This window comes from Peromyscus leucopus, chromosome 11 (assembly GCF_004664715.2).
Source record: "Peromyscus leucopus breed LL Stock chromosome 11, UCI_PerLeu_2.1, whole genome shotgun sequence".
NCBI lineage: Eukaryota > Metazoa > Chordata > Mammalia > Rodentia > Cricetidae > Peromyscus > Peromyscus leucopus.
The window spans coordinates 12,220,060-12,241,835 of record NC_051072.1 but is presented as its reverse complement, the minus strand read 5'-3'; the positions used below and the strand labels follow the sequence as shown (position 1 = coordinate 12,241,835).

At 35.3% G+C, this 21,776-nt stretch overlaps 1 protein-coding gene across 3 annotated transcripts in view; it reads left to right on the top strand.

The window, feature by feature from the left end:
- Cdh12 (cadherin 12) overlaps window positions 1–21,776 on the top strand; it is a 1,003,328-nt gene that overhangs the window by 710,311 nt on the left and 271,241 nt on the right. For all 3 annotated transcript variants that reach the window (XM_028868191.2, XM_028868192.2, XM_028868193.2), the window contains one exon: window positions 1,565–1,977. In XM_028868191.2, coding sequence (XP_028724024.1) covers window positions 1,747–1,977 — 231 coding nt within the window. In that variant the 5' untranslated portion in view covers window positions 1,565–1,746. The remainder of the gene's footprint in view (window positions 1–1,564; window positions 1,978–21,776) is intronic.

The following is a 21,776-nucleotide window of genomic DNA, read 5'->3' as shown; positions in this document are numbered from 1 at the left end:
CTGTTCATTTGCCTCTTCTTTCTGCCTTAAGCAAGGCAAAGGATTGTGTCTTCCTTAATACCAATGCTTATATGTTGCAATTAGGCAAATGTTATTATATTAAAATGCATAATATATTTATTTTTCTTTATTTTGATACAGTGTGTGTGTGTGTGTGTGTATGTGTGTGTGTGTGTGTGTGTGCTCTATGTATGCACATGCAAAAAGCCTAGGACTTCCAATTTCATTTACATTTTCTGTGCAGGGAGCCCCTGGAATGTACCTGCCTATACCCCTGCTTTTTTTCTTATGCTGAGGTTACAGGACAGAGATGCCACAATAGCTTCTCTGAAGGTTTTGGTGACATAGACACAGGTCCTCATTCTTGAGCAGTGGACATTTTATTTACTGAGCATTTCTTATCCTTTGAAATTCTTATTATGAGAAAAATGTTTCAAGCTCCTTTCACTTGAAACATAGTAGACCTTTTATTTAACAGGACACCATTTCTTTCTCCTCTAGCACACCATATATTGAATAAATTCTCATGTGTTGTTTTTGCTGTACTTTGTAAAAAAAATCTCTTAATGTTTGACTTTCTATTGGTCATTTGTAGCCCACTGGTTCCTGCGGCCCCGTGGTCCCACAGCACCTCAGACCCAAGTAAACACACAGAGTCGTATATTAATTGAAACTGCTTGACCATTAGCTCAAGCTTACTACTGACAAACTTTTACACTTAAACTCAGGCTATTACTGTTAATCTATGTGTTGCCACATGTTCTGTGACTTTACCTGTGTGCCATTACCTGGTGGTCCCTGGACGGCAGCCTGGTATCTCCTGACTCAGCCTTGGTCTTCCCAGAATTCTCCTTGTCTGCTTATCCTGCCTATACTTCCTGCCTAGCTACTGGCCAATCAGCGTTTCATTAAACCAGTGTACAAAATCATTATCCCACAGCAGTCATTTCCATTGTTATGAGATCTTTCTTTTCTATTTAATCATCTTCAAGCTCAATGGTATAATATTTTCAATTTTCTACCTTCAGGAGAATGATTAAAAATTATTTCTTGTCTTTTTCTTGTCCAAAGTGTTTGTTCTCCACCTTGGTCTATTTAACTCTGATCAGAACATATTTGTGAACAGTTGGAGACCCATTCCATTAGCATTACTTGGGATGAGAGGAGATGTGCCATTGTCTATTAAATACTAGATAAAGAGTTGAGATGCTTAAAATGCACAGGATAGCTGTACAGAAACAATAATACCTAAGCACGATGAACTAAAAATGCTACTCTAACTCGATAATCCACCTGTACAATATTAATTTATTTCCTCTTTAGGGTGATCATTAAGTAGAAATGTATACTTCTTTTGTCAATAATATATACTATGCTTCATTGTAATTGATAATATTTAAGTATGTATAAAACTTGGGGTAATTAATCTAAACTAACAGGTTGAAGAGGATGAGCCACTCATCAATTAATCATGTTTTGTTCAACAATAGTCGATGTAATGATAGTTTCTATGAAAGTCACAATGAAGTTTTATGAACTTGATGTATGTTTATCTATTTTATAGGTCTCTTTAGATGGAATGTAATAAAGCAGAGGCCTCCAGAGCATCAATGTGTGAATTACTATCTCTTCATTAAAACGGAAAGCTCAGTGGTCACAGCCACAGACATCTCAACCCTGGATCCCACGACTCTACATTAAGTACTGGAGTATTTATTACTCTACTGTGGGAGAAAGCCTTTGCCAATGCTTACAAGGAACTCTTTATGTCTGCTTCTCTGGATCCTGTTTGATGGAGGTCTCCTAACACCACTTCAGTCACAGCCACAACAGACTTTAGCCACACAACCAAAAGAAAATGTTATCCACCTTCAGGGGAGACGATCCCATTTCCAACGGGTTAAACGTGGCTGGGTATGGAATCAGTTTTTTGTGCTGGAAGAATACATGGGCTCCGAACCTCAATATGTGGGAAAGGTAATGTTGTATTTATTTTTACAACAATTTGATAGGATGGGAGTTGGGGGTATGAATTATGTATTGCAGATGGATGTTTTGCACAAGAGTTGAACAAACCAGTGACTAGACCACTGTAATTGAAATGCAACAGACTTGGTTTCTCTTCCTGAGTCTGGCCTCCATAAACCTTGCAATATCCCTTTACCCCTTTTTACTCCTATTTTCCAGTTCATCTATTGTTTTGATAAAAATAGTCTATATTTTGTTTCCATTTTTGATGACAAGAATTTTAAATGCTTAAATTACTTTAAAAGTATTAGGGATAGTGTATTACTGCTGACAGGCAGGCTGTAATTGTTGTCCATTTCCAGACTCAAGGACAAATGTCCAAGCATAAATACTATATGTTGATCAGATAGTCCTTCCTTTTGTGATGTGTCCCTACTCCTTTCCCTTTAAAATGTGACATACTACATAGAGTTTATTTCTAATATGTTGGTTTTGTCTTGCTCATGTTTCACCAACAGTTCTCTTGAATGTATTATTTATTTATTTACTTACTTATTTATTTATTGTATGTGTATACCTTTCCGAGTACAAATGCCATATAGTGTGGGTATGGGGTCAAAGGAAGGGTTGGGTGAGTCTACTGTCTCTGTTCACCTTGTAGGTTCTAAGGATAAAGCTTCAGGTCACTGTATTTGGCAACATACCAGTTTAGCTGGCTCTCGCTGGCTGGCACAGCACACTTATTTTTTTACCTTTTTTTTTTTTTTTTTTTTTTAGTACAGTTACAATTTTATTAGCATTTAAAAGAAAAACACCCAAAGGCAGACAAATATCAGCAGCTGTATAGGTGCATAGAAGAGAAGACTGGAGAAGAAACTAAAAATAATAATTAGTTAATTAATTAACAAAGCAAACAAAGAATAAAGTAGCATGTCTTTTGAGCTCCTGACATGGATGTCTGCCACATGGCAACCGTCACATGATGAGAAGGGGGATGCAGTGAAAAGTGAGGAAGTCATAGGTATGAGAGCCAGCATGTTTAAGTTCTTGTCAGCACTGGCAAGAAAGGGCTGAAAATGACAAAGGAAAATTAATCTAACCTTCTGAGGAAAGTGGGAAAGCCCAGCCCAAACTCATGTATCCTCAGACTGACTTATGGACACTATGCTAGTGGACAGGAATTACCCTACATATCTCTTCAGCATGCCTTATGGTGAGTGTACCTTTCTTCCTACTGATGTTCTCTGTTCCTGAGGGGTAGTTGGAAGTCCTTTAATGAAGTGATTGAACAGAAAAACTGGAATATTAGGTCCTCACCTAGGCCAGAGATTCCTTCTCTTGACCACCATATTTCCTTCAATAGACCATGGTTATATCTATAACATCTGGATAGCACTGTACATTAATTTTTACCACTTTATGTTTTAGTTCAGTTAAATCTTTGAAGAAGTAATCATTTAGGAGTTTGGAGAATCTATACAGGATACTTTTACCTGCATAAATAATTTTGCTTATATTTTGTTTGTTGCAATGTGACCGATTTCAGAATATATAGAATGTATGTTTTTATGAAAAACAACAACAAAAAGCTATTCCCATCAGAAAGTAATTACTTTACTTCGATTATGTGAATTTTTTTGTAAAAAATAACTATTATTAAGATATAGTTACATTAGTTCCCCAACTCTCCATATTGCCCCTAATTCTCAACCTTTTGATCTTTTTTCTTTGATTATTACTACTATACATACCCCACACGCACACATGCACCCACGTATGTAAATACACTAATGTATTTACTGCAATCTGTTGATAGAAAGACATTAACTTATTTTGAAGTAAATCTACAAACAGAAGTTGCAATAATAGCAATGAAATAACTTGGAACTAACTGTATAAATAATCATATTTGATCATTATTTAAGGTAAGCATTCTGAAACCCCATAAACTGAGTAGAACACAAAAGATAGACAAAACAGGCAGAAAGTCACTGAAGCCCAAAGAGTCACAATCAAAACAGGTTACTCTCAGTGAGTACAATAATGCAATAATGACAAGAAAACTCTCAGACACTTTGGAGGTTGTACCTATAGAATGCCTAAGTCTCTGAGGGTAGTACACAAAGCTTATGTTTATATGATCCCGCAATCTTATCACATAAGCCTAACAGTTAATATAAATATTTTAGGTTATGATTATTTCATGTAGTTTTTTTTACAATTGTGTTATTTATTTATTTGATAGAATTAGAAATTCAGGGTAATAACAGGAGAATATGGCTTTCCAACCCTGCTCCACAAACATCCATTATTTGAGCTCTGCTTCTGCCTTCTGACATCACCTGAAATTTCTTATCAAAAGAATGAAGAGGCCATCATATTCTTCATTTTTGACTGAGACAGATGCATAGACTTCAGTTACCAGAACTGGATAAAAGTAAAAATTGGTAGAAACTTTTGTGAAGATTTTTTTTTTTTTGCATTTTTCTTGGTACAGTATCATTCCACCCCCAATCAATAAAAATGATATGTATATAGGGATTAGGTTTTGAAAACTATTGCTTGGGATTTTAGAACTTCATCTTTGGAATTTTAACTACAGTATGGAAATCATCTAGTTGATGGAAGGATAAATTACTTATAAATTGGATTAATGAGGATTATGTCTAATTTCTAATCTATTGCATCTAAACATCACCATTTTCTATGGGTATGTGACTACACATTGTAATAGGTGCGAAGAATACATGGTTCTCATACCAAGATTCACTAGTAATGTAATGAAACATCAGTTGCCAAGATTTCTTTTTTTTTCCCAAGAAAACTAATTAAAGTTTAATTAACTCTATGTTGATGCTTTTGGTTTTGGGAATAGAATTATGGCAGCAGAGATTAATTCAAGACATTGTATGCATATGTGTAAACAAACATAAAAATATTTACATTCCTTCTCTTTCTAGAAAAGGCTTTGAGACTGCTTTTAGAAAGGTTAATTAGTATGAACAATACAGGATTCAGGAATAAGAAAAATGTAAAGTTGAAAAATACCAAGTACAGTGGTTTGCTGGCTGCTTCAACAAGCCTCAAATTTGAGATTCTGCTTCTCTTTAGAAACAACATAAAATAAAAACATAATTATCAGATTTCTTCCATTGAAAACTGCATTTGGGGGAGATACTGAGTTTAATACAGTCTTACCCTAAAATGGCCTCACACTATTTAGTCAAGTGATTTTCTGGCATGGCTTACATGCCATAAATATTGCTGTTTACAACTTTAGAAGATACTGAGGTTGGCACCTAATTAAGGGAAATCATATTATGGTATTGCTTATGACTAATATTTGCTTATTTCTATTCAAATAAGATTGACAAATATCCAATGATAATGGCAGTCCTTTCCTCAAAAATAACTATTTAATTTAATAAAATACCCAGGATATGTAAAATATTATTTTCTGTAATATAATATAGGTCTCTGTTTTTTCTGTAAAATATGTTTTAGGAATTTATCAGTTAAAGCACAAGCAACAAGAAAGGAAAATAATAAGATCAGGAGCTTTGAATAAATGCACATTAACACATAATTACTTGGATTTGGACAGTGAAAGTAACGGGATGCCTATTAAACTGTTTTGACATAGTCTGGGCATATTCTTCAAGAAAATACTCACCATTTAATCTCACAGAAATTATTGATTTGTCATTTTAACAATTGGGATGGACCGCAGCCGACAGTATTTCTTCAATTTGTATTTTCTAAAAGAAATACATAAAATTAAATCACATGTAGACCCTGCTTTCAAATGCATCATTTTTTCCAACATATTTTTAATGCAGAATGCATTATAACCTGAGACAGTACTAAGTCTTGTGTGGGTTAAATGGAAATATGAAGGTCCCCAGGTTGCAATTATAATAGGTAAAATTTATTAAATGCTTCCTTTGGGCACTGTTTTAATTGCTTTCCATAGATAAACTTGCATAACCTTCAAAATAGAATTATGAAGGATCTTCATTTTAAACATAAGAAAACCAAGATACTAAAAATTAGGTGATATTTTAAAGCTCATGTTTTAATTCAAATAATCATGTTTCATTGTACTAGAAATTTTTTTCTCAAGTGACAAAATTTAATAATTTTTTGTAAGTAGTACAATAGACATATCCTTAGGGATTGTGTTGGCACAGGAAAGGATGTGATTATATGCAGAACATTGAGAAATTCAGGAAAGAATACACAGATATGAAAGAATCTGAGCTCAGTCTTGAAAGATGATATTTTTTCTTGCAAATGTAGAACACAATGTGTATTTATAAACCTTGAGTTTTCAAAGAACACTTTGATTTTAGGAAGCCATATTTTAGTACACACTAAAATGAAAACCCATTTTTTTAAAGTATCAAATTTCAGAAATATAAAATGGTTCGTTTGATGCACAGGTGATCAGTATTGTTCTCAAAAGGGTCATGTTTAGAGGACTAGCACAGAGAGAATTTCATGTAAACTGAAGACTTAACAAAGTCATGCATGTGCCTAATATGATACAATGATCTTCCATACAAGAACAGACACATTAGCCATTTCCCCAAAAGACTGTGTAAAATACTTGGATAAAATGAACATTGTCCCATAACTGATAACAAATGCCGATGAGGATATAGAGAAAAGTGAATTTGTCTTCACTGTTGGGAATATTGCAAATGAGAAGGCAGAACAACATACTATAAAAAAAAAAACGAACAGACAGGATATAGCTCTCTTTCGGGAAGCTGGGACACCGCAGGCGGAAGGGTGAGATTTTAGCTCTCAGCTCTGACCTCTCGGCTTTCTCTTTTACATTGTTTCTGTGTTTCTTATTTAATAAGACTGTTGATTACATCAACAAGAATATAGAGAAAAGTGAATTCGTCTTCACTGTTGGGAATATTGCAAATGGGTGAAGTCAATGTGGGTATCAGTGAGAAGAGTTCTCCAAAAGCAAAAGGTGGAACTATCATATTACCCAGCTATAATACTTCTCGGCATATGCCCCAAAGATCCAATACCATACTACAGAAGGACTTTTCAGCTATATTGATTGCCACTTTATTCAGAATAGTTTCCTTTGAAACAACCTTCAACTGATAAATGAATAGTGAAAATGTGGTATATATTCACAATGGAATTATATTTAAATGTAACAAAAAAGGAAATTTCTATATAGAATGACCTGGAAAATATTATGTAGGGTGAGGTGACCCAGACCCAGACATAAACACAAACATGGCATGTTTTTTCTAACTTGTCCTGCATAGGTCTAGATCTTTAGATGGAAGTGTGTATAACCTGGAGTAATCACAAAATATGGGCAAGTAAACATGAAGTATATGGGGTGGGGGTGGGGGCTGAAGGATCTCCAGAGAGGAGGAGGAGTAGGTCACACATACTGTGAATGAGGAAAGAGCAGAAACAACAGGAGCCAGGACATTAAAAGAAGAGAAAGGATAACACAAAAGAAAAGGAGAGAGAAATTAAGATTTTGAAAAAGCAATAAGAGAACCTCTCCTATTTATTAAAATAGTTATATTGCATACATAATTATATAAGCATACACATATAAACATATTTAATAATAATATGAAACATGGCATCTAGCGCTTTCTTCAAGAGCCATGTTTCATAATTCTATTAATATATGTCCATGTGTATGCACATATAATTCATTGTCTTAGTTTCAGAAGATGCCAAGGGAGGAAAACACTTACTAGTTCTACCAAGATATAAAACCTATGGACCACAGCAATGACCACAAGATATCTGCAATGGTGCACTCAAGAAACTTTTATCTCAAGTATAACCAGCATCTGTTTTATTGGTCTTTGGACTCTCTCAATAGGAGGGAATTCACTGCCAGTGTTTTAAATCTAGCTAACTAACAACTTACAGCTAGAAATGTCATGAACTTTAAAGAATAACCTACTATTCCCACTTTCCTAAACCATTATAATTTCTAACTAAATTTTAATTTACCCACATTCTAATCCCATATCCTTATATCTAAAGATAAACGCTGCTTTCACTTCTGCTCGGAGAAGTTTCTTTTTGCAGTAGGTGAATACTATTATAGAAATTCACAACTGATGAAAATGCAGAGAACAACTGACTGTGTTTTGTAGAATCCCAATGGATTCATCAACAATGCAATCATACCACCCAAGGCTCAGGGAGCATAACAAAACTAACGATAGAAAGATGATAAGAGGTAGAGACTCAGGATGTCTGCTTTGAGATAACATCTTTTTGAAGAACAGGGAGGCTTTGTATATGAAATCTCTTAACAAAGTTGTCTAAAACAAAACCTGTAAAATAATATCACCAGTAGGCATGTAAACATGGATAGGTGAAATCTCACAAAGTCCCACCCATAAATGAAGAGCCAAGGAAATCATTGGCTGCTGAGAAAGGTAGAATTAGTCTTCAGCCAACTATTTATCCAATCCCAGACGCTCCTCCTTAAAACACACATATGAAAAACATTAAATGGACTAGTAGCACATTTCTGTAGTTCAACAGTTGTGGATCTCTGTGTAAATTTCCATCTACTGAAAAAAGAAAGCTTCTGTGATAAAGAGGAGAGATGAACTAATCTATGGTTATAAAGATATAAACTTAGTCCACAGCCCAGAAGCACACTTTCTGTATAGCTATCTTTCTTGGACAAGTGTAGCTTATCTCTCTATATATAGAATGGAGGCCGTCACAGAAAACCACAATGGGAACAATGCAGAACTCCACACACTCTCCAGAGCCCAGACCCAACAGATACAGTTCCTTCACAGCTCTTGCATCTATGGTTAGGGAACATCACAGAAGAAGAGGGAGTAGAAAGAATGTAAGAGAACATCCAGAAATATGTCATGGTACAGTCGGAAGAGCTGCGTAAACAAGACTGGAATGATGACAATATTGATGGACAATTACTGTGGAAAGGGGGACACTTTACTTATTCTTACCTCTAGACAGAGAACTACAGACAACTCATAACTGCTTGGAAAAGAAGAATTAGCCTCTTTCAAGAATGAACCCTCTTATAAATTGTTCAAAGCAGAACCATCATTTCTCAAACCATATACACACAGACAACAGCAATAAAAATGTTTTTTACACTCACATGTACCACAAATGTATGTATGTTTGTATAATAATAATAAAAAAGAGGCTATCAACTTGGAGGAGGTGTCATGGGAGGAAGAATTATAGGGAGAGTGCCTGGGGTGGACTAGTAGGGCATAAAGGATCAAGAAAAGTGATATAATCGCATTATAGTTAAAATATATTTTTAAAAAAGAAAACTATTATTTACTCAGAACTGAGGGTGAATGATATTATTATTCATATTATATATGACTAAAAATAATGTTTAAAAATTCCTTGCAAAATGTCAGTAATATATGTATTTGCAAGTTATATCTTTAAAAATTTTTCATTATTTTTTATTTAAAAAAGGAACTCAGAGGACATTTAGGGGAATGATAGTATTAGATTCTGTCCTAGGACCTATGGCATATACAGTCATAGTCATGTTTTGTTTTGTTTTGTTTTTTTTGTTGTTTGTTTTGTTTTCTTTTTTTTTTGTGGTTGATAATGCCAATCATGAATCATGATACTATTGAAACTGGACATTTTCAGAGAAAAAAATACATAGAAACATTGATCTCTTAACAGGCCATCTACATCACACCCCATACCACTAACCATTGGAATTATTGAAGAAGAGGAGACAGAAAGATTGTAAGAGCAAATGCAGTGGACATTTGCAGAAAAACTGTATTTACTTGATGTGACAGGGTTATTGTAATCGAAAACACACAGCAACTATAACTGAATGAATCATACTTTCACAAGATCAAGCCAGTTCAAAATTCTGGTCATGGATACGGAAGATGATTATGAATTCTACCTCTAACTGAGAAACTATTTGTAGTTGGTGATTCCTGGGGGAGTCAGAGCAAGTTTTATTCAGGAATGTAGCCCCTCAATAGATTATGCTCCACCAGACTGCCCTAAACCCAAGCACTTATGAGCTGCATTAAATGAACTCTGTGAGTTTGAGAGAGAGAGAGAAAAGTTGTAGGGTATAAGAGAGGAATTGGAAAGTAAAATATGGGGATTGAGTTGATCAAAATACATTAAACATATGTATGAAATTCTCAGTTAATTTTTCCATGTCTCAAGTTACACAATAGCTTGCTATTTTGTAGGTAAATGTATAAATCATAAGTCGTTGTCAACAATAGAGTAAATATTCATAGATGAAATAGGGCTTTGTTCCAAAATCTTCAGGGTTCGTGAATATACAGTTTACCCATAGGGACCTACAGGAGTCCTTCCCAGTTCTTTTAATCCATTGAATATTCAAGCATCATTGCATCTTCTCTATTAATATGCCCTCAGTCCAGAATGACTTATAAAAGCAAAAACAAAAAACAAACAACAATCACAAAAACTGTGTTGCTTTAAAACCTTCTGGTTCAGCCCCTAACTTGTCTTAACTATTAAATATCATTGTCAGCTAAGTACCCAAAGAAACCCAGAATTTATTTTAACCCACGGTTTCTGGGATTTTCAGCTCATCAGTAGGTGACAAGGAATGGCAGAGGACTCTGGCCACATTGAAGAGCAGACAAAGTTCATGAAGTCAGGAGTTTTTAGCTGGGCCTGATTACATCATGTTTGACCAGGAAAAAGAGAACACAGACCCAACCCTGTTGATTTGGTGTGATCCTCAAAAGTTCCACCCCTACAGAATACTTTTATCTTCCAGGTTCCACCAAGAAAAGCTCCATAGCCTACCCAAAGTGTACCAAGCATAGAACAAGACTTCAAACCGTGGTTTTTCGGAGACATTTCAAATTCGTACAAGAAGCAAACAAACAAATAGAAAGAAATGGGAGCTTGTTGTGTGGGGAAATATAACAGCCCAAAGAGAAATATGTTCTTCTAGCTGAGTTGGTTCCATGCCACTATTTCTGTCAGATAAGATCACATGTGTCAGCAATATCTCAACATGCTCCAAAATGCTAGAGATGAAGAAGTACTAGAGATGAACACTAGAGATGAAGAAGAAGGCTTTTGACTTTCTACCAGATTTATTTCACATCCTATTCACAGATAAACAGCTAATTTAAGACTAGAATACATGCTACCGTTTGCTCTCTATATCCAATCAGCAAAACATTATCTATGTAATGGGCTACTGTTGTGTCTAATGAAGGAACATGATCAGAATTCCTATGAATTTTATAATCATAAGAAACTTGGGATTTAAAATCTTCCCATGACAAGATAATAGGGTTATTCTGTTTGCTTTGCAAACAAGAAGCAAACTGCTAACTTAGTTATTTTCCCACAGTACTAAAAAAATGCATTTTCTATATAAATAGCTTATGCCAGGTACCAGGGGATATGATAATTGTTCTAGCAATGAAATCACATCTGGTACAGTTGCTACAATTGGAGTCACCACCTGGTTAAGTTTATGATAATCCATTGTCATTATCCAAAATCCATCTGTCTTCTCCACAGGCCAAACAGGAAATTTGAATGGGAATCTAAGGTTCTCTAGCCCCATGTCTTTTGAGTCCTTGTTGGTAGCATTAATCATTGTAAGCCCTATAGGAATTCAGTATTATTTTTGGTTTAGTGTTTTCTGGGGAGAAGCCATACTGATGAATTGTGCTTGACCTTTCTCACCTTATTAGCATTTGCTCTATGGATGAGGGAAGCTATTTGGAGATTCTACCAGCACTGAGCATGTCTGTTTCAATTATAAATTCTGGAACTAAAAAAATGAATACAGTAGGAAGGGGTGGAGAGAATAGGCACAGGCATGGAACAGACTGGAGTTAAACTCCATTTATCACTTAAGCTCCATGAGTTCTGCTCCCCCTAGAGAACTAAGTAGCAATTGGGCTCTTTTATAATTAGGGTCCTTCATAGCCAGAGTCTATTGCCAAAATGTCTGATTATTATATTTTTCTGGTATACAGTCATACTACTATAGAACTGCAGATTACTATGCAGAGATATGGGAAAGACTAATCGTGTGTGTGTGTGTGTGTGTGTGTGTGTGTGTGTGTGTGTGTGTGTAAAAGGTGGTTCTTTCTCAAATGGTCCCAGCCATTGCTTCATTCAAGAGACTTTGAGATTAAAGTGGCCCAAAGTGCAGGAATTAAATGATGTTGGCTCTCCATTTTAAGACTTTTCTTCACTTTGCATCTTTTTTTCTTGGCTATACTGGTCAAATAAGACATTAATGACAATCTATTTTTCTATTGGTAAATTTTAATGTGAGCATTATAGGTTTGTTTCTTCTGTCTTGTTCCCAGGAGGATGATGAGCACCTAAACAATTCCTAAGGTGTGAAGCCCATAATATCCCCATTGCTCCTTTTATCAGTAACCTTTATGATGACAATGTAAACCTTCTTTTGACTTTAAGAATATTTACATATTGTTATGTCATTCAAAGATTCAACTAGTCATACCACATTCAAGTTTCATAATAAAATGGCAATTTAAACTTAGAGTCTACATAAAAGTGATCACTTGGGTATCAGATTTCCTCTTCCAAATCTGTTTTTCATGATGGTAAAATGTGTTTCCTCTGGCCCTGCGTAGGGAGCGAAGGGAACTTATAGGAAATTCCCTGAAACTATACTCTCCTTAAAACTTTTAACACCTTTTCTGCAATAAACCAAGGTAGGTCAGCATTTTGCATTCATTTTAGTTAGGCAACATTTTGTTCCATAATTCATTCAATCAAAAAAAAAAAAAAGGCTAGAATTCTTTCTAACTTGACAAGCTGCATTATTAAGCGTAAACTCTCTGCTTGGTGTCCTAGCTCTGGTAGATTCATTTCCATCCACATGATTTTCATTATTCTACACTTATAGTATCTTAATATCCCGACATGGATTTTTATCTATATAAATTAGAAAAAATAAAATGGTTCTCTTGGTGTCTAGTGTACCTTCTTACGAATGACACATTGCTCTTCACCTCTAGTTACCTCCTGGGTCTTATCTCTACTAATAGAATTAGAAGCAAAGAAGTAGCGAGGTAGAAACACAGCAGTCTGCAAAAAAACTGCTTCAGGGGAGAACATTACGATTTTTTTAGGCAATGCAGGTTAATTTCTTCATGTGCAGTACTTAGGGTAGTTCTACCAGGATAGAAGCCTCATCAGACTTCAGAAACACAATGTTCCCAGCTTCACTGTATCTCTCCACTCATCCCCACGTCAACATTCTGTGTCCCACTTCTCCCAGGGCATAGCTCTTCTTTATAGGAAGATACTGCCATGTTGGAAACTCAATTTGCATTTCAGTTTAGCCACTAAAGATGATAGTAGAGATGTGGTGGTTTGTTTTCTCTTGTTTTTGTTTTTCAGATATCTCAATTCAGTATATACAGGGAATAATGAGTGCTTTTTTAAGATGAAAAAAAAATCCAGTTCCTAGATGATTCTTGACCTGGAAACTGATTTACTTAGGGTGTCCTTTCTTTGTCTGCTTTGTTGTATGACTTTTGAAGCAACCAGTTTTACTGCAATTATTAATCTGAGAAATGTACTTGGAGGTGTACTGCAGGTGGCTATGTAGACCCTTGCCTTTTAAAACTGATTAGGAGTGTCCTGAGGAGACTGTCACTTCACAGTTTCTACCAACTCTGAGTTCTACCTACGACATGACACAGACAAACAGATGCTTAAATATAACAATATCAGAAAACTCTTTCTAAAAATTAAGATAAAGTGTATAATCATATCTTCAATACTGTTTCTCTAGAGCTTTATTGATAATAGTAGCTGGAGAGAGAGAGAGAGAGAGAGAGAGAGAGAGAGAGAGAGAGAGAGAGAGAGAGAGAGAAAGAGAGAGAGAGAGAAGCAAAATGCATAGGGTTAAACAATTAGAAGTCTAGATAGGACAATGAGAAACATAGCTTCTGGCTCCTTCTATTCTTACTTAGGAACAATCAGCTTGTTTTATTCAATGTTCCGACAGATTAGATATGACTCAGCCACATGAAGACAGATAATTTGCTTAACTGAAAGTACATACTTTTAAGTCTTAGTGTCATTAAGGCACAAGAGTCACAGAAACATGTGAAATAGTGTCAGAGTAAACACAGTCATTCTCAGCAATCTAAATTGACACACACACCTTAAGAATGATAAACCATGTGAAATCATGACATGGTTTGTTAATGTGCTACAAAAAAAAGGTAAATATTTACTACTCAGACTTAAAGAACATTATTCTGAGAAATCAGGTCTCCCTTTTGGGATTCCTACTTTTGTTCCTAAAAAAGTTTATGATCAAAGTGAAAATAAAGGAACAAAACTATTTTATTAGGCTTTTTAAAGAAAATCTTAGCTGGACATGGTGGTGTACAACTTTGTATGTTAGTGCTCAGGAAACTGAGGCAGGGATATCTTTATGTGTTCAATGCCAGTGAGGCCTACAGAGTGAGCTCCAGCTACATAGTAAGAAACTGTCTCAACACAAATAAAAAAGAAAGAAACAACAGCAATTAAAAAAATCTAAACAAAACACCCAAATAAACAAAAAGGATCCTGCCTGCTCAATGCAGGCAGGCCATATAACTCAACAGCTGACTGGAAGAGGAAGAAGCAGCAGAGAAAGATAAAAATTCCCTTAGAGTTCACTCAGAATGGACATAAGCCAAATGGGGGACAAGCTGCCACATAGTGGGTGCCATAACCTTTTGAAAAGCATGCTTTAGGAAGAAATGAAAATACAAACTGGAAACATTACATTTTTCTGAATAAATAATTCAGGAAAGCAGGCAGACTTATGAAGCCAAAGATTGCAGCCCTTGAAAACTACTGCGTTCAAGAGCAAGAACTCTGTGAAGGAAAAGGACATCATCTCATTGAAGGGCTAACGAGGTGAAGCCCGTCAGTAAACATATTGGACCAATGGACATGAATGCTTCCACAAGCTGCTGTGTTGCTCAATTTATTCATCATGGTGACAGAAACGATTTCAGAGAAAAGGAGTACATTTTGCCTCCTATTTTCAGAAGGACAAAGTCTATCAAAATGTGAACATCATCTGCTATGACAGCAGTTAAGGCAGCTTGAATGCATGGTAGAAACTATTCATATCCTGGATAAGCAGAGAGCATAGAAAGGCTGGAATGGACATCGTCGGGAGCAGAGTAAGGGTGGGGAGGAAAACTTTTAAGGCCTTTTAACAATGACTTAGTTCTAACAACCAAGTGCCATATCCTTAAGTTTTCAAAAGCCACAAAATAACAACAGCATTTGAGGAATAACTTTTGAAAGCAAGAGCTTGGATGAGACAATTCAGACCAAAATTGTAGGGACTACCAACAAAATTATACTTATGAATCCCCCAAGAGTTGAGATTATAATTTTGTGCCACCATGCCTGGATAATTATTACAATTTTTAAGTTAATGTGTAGACTTTAAATGTTTTAGTAAATACTGGTAAATAAAACACACAGAAAGACATACACATGTACAAATTCAAGACAGTTGTGATAGAAGCTCATTACAATTATTATAATTGTCTACCTTGGATTCATTATTAGTTAAAAATAAAAACAGAAGAACAATTGCTTGTTATACGAGAAATAACTTCTGAAAAATTAATTTGTCCTTTTGGATTTTTCTTTAAATGAACAGTTAATGTTAATTTTTAGCCTATTTATGTAACCCCAATTTGAGTTCAAAAGCAATAAAAATTAAATCACAAATTATATTCACATATTTACAATCCAATTTTCAGGCCTCATTATTGTTTAGTTGCTTTCTTACTTTTTCATTCTTCCATAATGTAGCTTTTTCTGGGCCCATAATGGGGCTTATATTGTTCCATTGACTCCTAATGAGCAAGATCTTACTATCAGAATGATTCCTGTTCATCAAAGATTCAAGGTTTATAATGCCAACTCAATCTCCACAGAAGTGTGTCTCAAGCTCTGTCTAACGTGCTACACCACTGGCATTCAGATATCATAGTCTGATAGAAATGGAAAACACATTTAAATTTAAAATGCGCAGAAGAGGAAACTTTGACATTGCTTGATTATTTCAAAGCTCATGCTTCCACTTGACTCCTACCTCGCCTGCGTATCTAAGAAGCTTTGTAATGTATTAGAGTGTTCTGAGAAAAAAAAAATCCTTCCAATCTGTGCTGATGCCAAAAAGGTTTATTCTGCTGCTCATTACATCTTTAGCTACCTGTTATTTCTACAGCAAAATATCAGAATCACTTTGGCTGGTGTCATTTAGTCTCTCTAGATAAGCCTGATATTTAGGTAAACATCATGACTCTTCAACCTTTGTTTAAATTTTATAAACTGTCTCAGTTTGAGGCTATGTTTTAAATAAGCATAATTTTATCAGATGGGAAAGCAACACATTTTTTTAAAATAGTTAATATATTTATTTTACAATATTATATTTTAAAAGGTATTAGCAATATAAAATTATAGAATCACAAAAATTGGCAAATATTTATAATTATATTTTACCAAAAGTCTTTTACTACTAAGAAAAACTTAATAATTTAAAATAAATTCATATCAGTAAAGGCTCTTGTGTGAAAAATCCTAATGCATACTGTTATTGGTATAAAGTTCTCAATAATCATTTCTAAGTGCACTAGTACCTACCAATTTCTTTTTATTTTCTTTCTTTTTTATATGTGTGGGTGTTTTGCCTGCATGTAAATTTGTGCACTACAAGTGTGGTTGGTGCTTTTGGAGGCCAGGACAGGACATGTGTTCCTTGGAATTGCAGTTCCAGATTTCTAGGAGTTGACAGGTAGGGAAAGCAACACATTTGAGCAAAACAAAATAATAGTGTGTTAAATTTCCCTCCAAGTATTTGATATCCATTTTATGCTATCTCATCTCTTTATAATTTATGTTTTGCTACTAGTATGGAAGCTATTTCATGATAGGTATATCACAAAAGTTCAAGGTATTATCTGTTTTAGCCAGGCAGTCGTGGCACACGCCTTTAATCCCAGCACTCAGGAGGCAGAGTCAGGCGGATCTCTGTGAGTTAGAGGCCAGCCTGGGCTACAGAGTGAATTCCAGGAAAGGTGCAAAGCTACACAGAGAAACCCTGTCTCAAAAACACAAAACAAAAAAGATATTATCTGTGTTAATTGAGGTGTCAGGGCCATAAATGTAATCCTGATCACAAAATCAATACTAGTCAGTAAGTCCCGCATTTCAACAATTGCATAAAAACATTAATTTTGAGAATTACAGATTTTTTCTCTCATTCAATTTTTATTTTGTTCCACTCTTCTACTATTTTCCTATTCCACAGACAGATTAAAAGAAAATAGATTTCCATATTTTCCTCTTCTCTTTATACCACCATATTACTTATAAATATCTGGCAGCAGTTACTTAAAATACAGAATAAACACGGGTTCTATTTCCAAGTCATATGGTAATGTGCTACATAAAAGCAATAAAGCTTTCATGTGTCAATTTATATAATTAATAAGATAGTGTGGTATCAAAATCACACATTGTTGAAATATTGTAAGTACACTTTACACAAAGCAAAAAGTATAGGAGATATTCTTATATTTATGTTCACAATGTATCTGTGTACACATGAATATATGATTCAGGAAACATTTCTCTAAAGCATTATTTGCTTTAAAAAAACAAAAACACTGCTCTCTGAAGATTTGTGTTGTTTTAACCCTACAATGATTTTATTGTGCCAAGAAGTGAGACATAAATCAAAGAATTTGGGGAAGTCCAAGGAAAGACCACCAGCATGAAATGACAGAGAAATAGAAAGCACTTTACTGAGGTGAATAATTGAAATTCTAGGGATATGTCGTAATTAAATCACCAAACTTAAAATTGAAACATGAGTTATTTGATGAAATTTAAACCAAGTACAGATATATATTTATTATTAAGAAAATGTTCATTCATTTTACACACCAGAGATTTGCCTCTTCCCTACTCCCACTCCCCCCAGCTTCCCCCGCCCAACCCACTTCCCACTGCCCTCCATAAGAAGGCAAAGCCTCCCATTGGGAGGACTATCTAGTAGAGGCAAGTCCAAGTCCCTCCCCCTGCCTTAAAGCTGCACAAGGTTTTCCATCATAGGTAGTGGGCTCCAAAAAGCCTGGTCATGAATGAGGGATGGATTCTGATCCTACTGCCAGGGGACCTCCTAAGCAGATCAAGCTACACAACTGTCTCACCATGCAGAGGTCCTATCTCAGGCCCATGTAGGCTCCACAGCCATTGATCCAACTTTTATGAGTTCCCTCTAATTTGGTTTGGTTGTCCTTGCAAGTTTCCCCATCATGATCCTGATGCAGTTGCTCATAGAATCCCTCTTCTCTCTCTCTGACTGGATTTCTGGAGCTCTGTCTATTGATTGGCTGTGAATCTCTGCATCTGCTTCCATCAGTTACTGGAGAAAAGCTCTGTGATGACACTTAGGGTATTCACTAGTCTGATCTCTGGTGTAAGCCAGTGCAGTTCAGGCACCTTCTCCACTATTGCTACTAGTCCAGACTGGGGTCATCCTTGGGGATTCCTGGCCACTTCTCTAGCACCAGGTTCCTCTCTATCCCCATGATATTTCTCTCTATCATGGTATCTCTGCCATTGCTTTCTCCCTCCCTCCCAGTTCCAGCTCAACCATCCCATTTCCTTATGTTCTCCTCCCCTATCCCATACCCTCCATTCCCTACCCCCATGCCCAGTTTACTCATGGAAATCTCATCTATTTCCCCTTCCCAGGGTGATCCATGCATCCCTCTTTGGGTCTTCCTTATTAGCTAACTTCTCTGGAGTTGTAGGTTGTTGTCTGATTATCCTTTGGTTTACATCTAATATCCACTTATGAGTAAGTACATACCATGTTTGTCCTTCTGAGTCTGGGTTACCTCAGTCAGGATGATATTTTATAGTTCCATCCATTTGCCTGCAAATTTCGTGATGTCGATGTCATTGTTTTTCTCTGCTGAGTAGTACTCCATTGTGTATATGTACCACATTTTTTTTTATCCATACTTCAGTTGATGGGCATCTAGGTTGTTTCCAGGTTCTGGCTATTATGAATAATGATGCTATGAACACAGTTAAGCATGTGTACTTGTGGTATGGTTGAACATTCCTTGGGTATATGCCCAAGAGTGGTATATCTGGGTCTTAAGGGAGATTCATTCCCAATTTTCTGAGATACTGCTATACTGATTTCCAAAGTGACTGTACCATTTTGCACTCCCAGCAATAGTGGAGGAGAGTTCCCCTTGCTCTACATTCTCTCCAACATAAGCTGTCTTCAGTGTTTTTGATCTTATTCATTCTGACAGGTGTAAGATGGTATCTCAGTTGTTTTGATTTGCAACTCTCTGATGACTTAGGATGTTGAGCAATTCCTTAAATGTCTTTGAGCCATTTGAGATTCTTCTGTTGAGAATTCTCTGTTTAGCTCTATAGTCCATTTTTTAATTGGATTCTTTGTTATTTTGATGTCTAGTTTCTTGAGTTTTTCATATATTTTGGAGATTAGCCCTCTGTCAGATGTGGGGATGGTGAAAAGTTTCTCCCCATTCTCTAGGCTGTCATTTTGTCTTATTTACTATCTTCTTAGTCTTGGAGAAGCTTCTCAGTTACAGGAGGTCCCATTTATTAATTGTTGCTCTCAGTGTCTGTGCTACAGGTGTTATATTTAGGAAGTGGTCTCCTGTGCCAATGTGTTCAAGACTATTTTCTACTTTCTCTTCTGTCTGGTTCAGTTTAACTGGTTTTGTATTGAGGTCTTCAATCCACTTGGACTTGAGTTTTGTGCATGGTGATATTTATGGATCTATTTGTAATATTCTGCATGTTGATGTCCAGTTATGCCAGCACCATTGTTGAAGATGTTTTCTTTTTTCCTTTGAAATGCATATAAATTAGAAAGATTGCTCAACCTTGACTTGACTCTGAACCAAAAATAAGGGGGATTGGGAGTCCCTAGGAGATATTTAAATATGTTTCTATTCTCATTAGGCATGGCATTTTTTAATGTTACCAGTAGTTAACTGCAATAACTAGTCTATGATATTTATAATAAGATATAATATTTGCATTAGTCATAGAAATTGACTAATGCCTTTGCTTATAACCATACAACATTGTAATCACCTTATATGAGGCTTACTACACATATTCTTTATTAAAGAGTGTACCTACCCTTTCACATTGCTTTATATCTATATCTATCAATAATGTTGTCACTCCCTGCTTTATGAATATTGGGAGAAGATTTGAGATGCCTAAATCTGAGTCATCATTTACAATATGACAGAAAAACAAAGTCAGTTTAAATTGCCTTAAAGGACAAAGGAGCAAGAAGATAGACCAAGATGGAGCCAGCGCATGCCTAGATTACCTTTATACAAAACCCTTGGGCATTTTTTCATGAGATTTAGAAGGAGACACTGTCTATAATTTACTGGGGACTAGGCATGAATTATCTTTGTTTGTAAAGAGGAGTGCCTGATTTTTCAAGGGTTTGTTTTCTAAATAAGACTTTTATGAATATGTAGGACCTATGAAGAATTACTTCCAACTTCATAATATATATTGATTTATCTACATAACACTAAAATCAATTTAAATAACTTCTGTCAACAAGTGAATTGCTTAGTAGGTTGTGAAATGAGAATATCTCCTCTTTACTTTTCCATTATTTTTCTAAGAAACAAAATTTCATTTACACTATGTACTCCTATCCCTATTGTGAAACTTAGACTTATATTAAAAAAAATAAACCTGAATGTAAGAAGATATATGGCAAATATCTTTTTGGATATCAGTGATGTTTCTCAATAGAAATTAAAACCATTAAATAAATATAGCATTCCCAGTGTATATATTGTACTTATTAAAATAAAAGTCAGGAACTTGTTTTTCAGCTAGTGGATTTGAATAACTATTTGGAATATATCCTTGCTGTAATCATGTTGGTAGTTTCATTCTTCAATTAAAATTAAGAGTTACTTTTTTTTTTTTTTTTACCAAAAACAGCAATTTGGAGGCAAATTTAAGTGGAACCAAATTTCTTTTTAATTGTTTAGAGTTATTGATTTTTTAAATGACATGAGTAGTTTGGATATATTACTAGGACTTTATGATATTCTTAGTCATTGATTACAAAGAATTAAAGTTTGTAAATCAAGACATCATTTTCCAAGTGTAGGTGGTGTTTTTTTGTCAGGACTGTCAGCCAGCTCCCAAATAACCACACAGAGACTTAATATTAATTATAAATGCTCTGCTGATAGCTTAGGCTTGTTCTTAACTAATTCATATAACTGATTAATCCATATATTTTAATCTATGTTCTTTTATGTAGCTTGGTTACTTTTATTCTGTCCTCCCCATGCTGCTTCTTCTCTGTCTGGCTGATGACTCCTGAGACTCCACCCTTCTTCTTCCCAGCATCCTTCTAGTCTGACTCTCCCACCCAATCTCTACCTGCCAAGTCATAGGCCAGTTAGCTCTTTATAAACCAATGAGAGTAATTAATATTTGCTGTGTACCAAGATTATTCCACAGCACCAAAGTGATTTAAAATATAAGCAGTGAAATGACATTCTTCCATGATATGATAATGATGTTAACACAAGTGCTTGTCACACTGAACATGAATACATGGTAGTAAAAAGATAGACATTTATTGAATGTGCCACATGCTTGTTGTTATGATTTAAATACCTTTAAAGCCATCT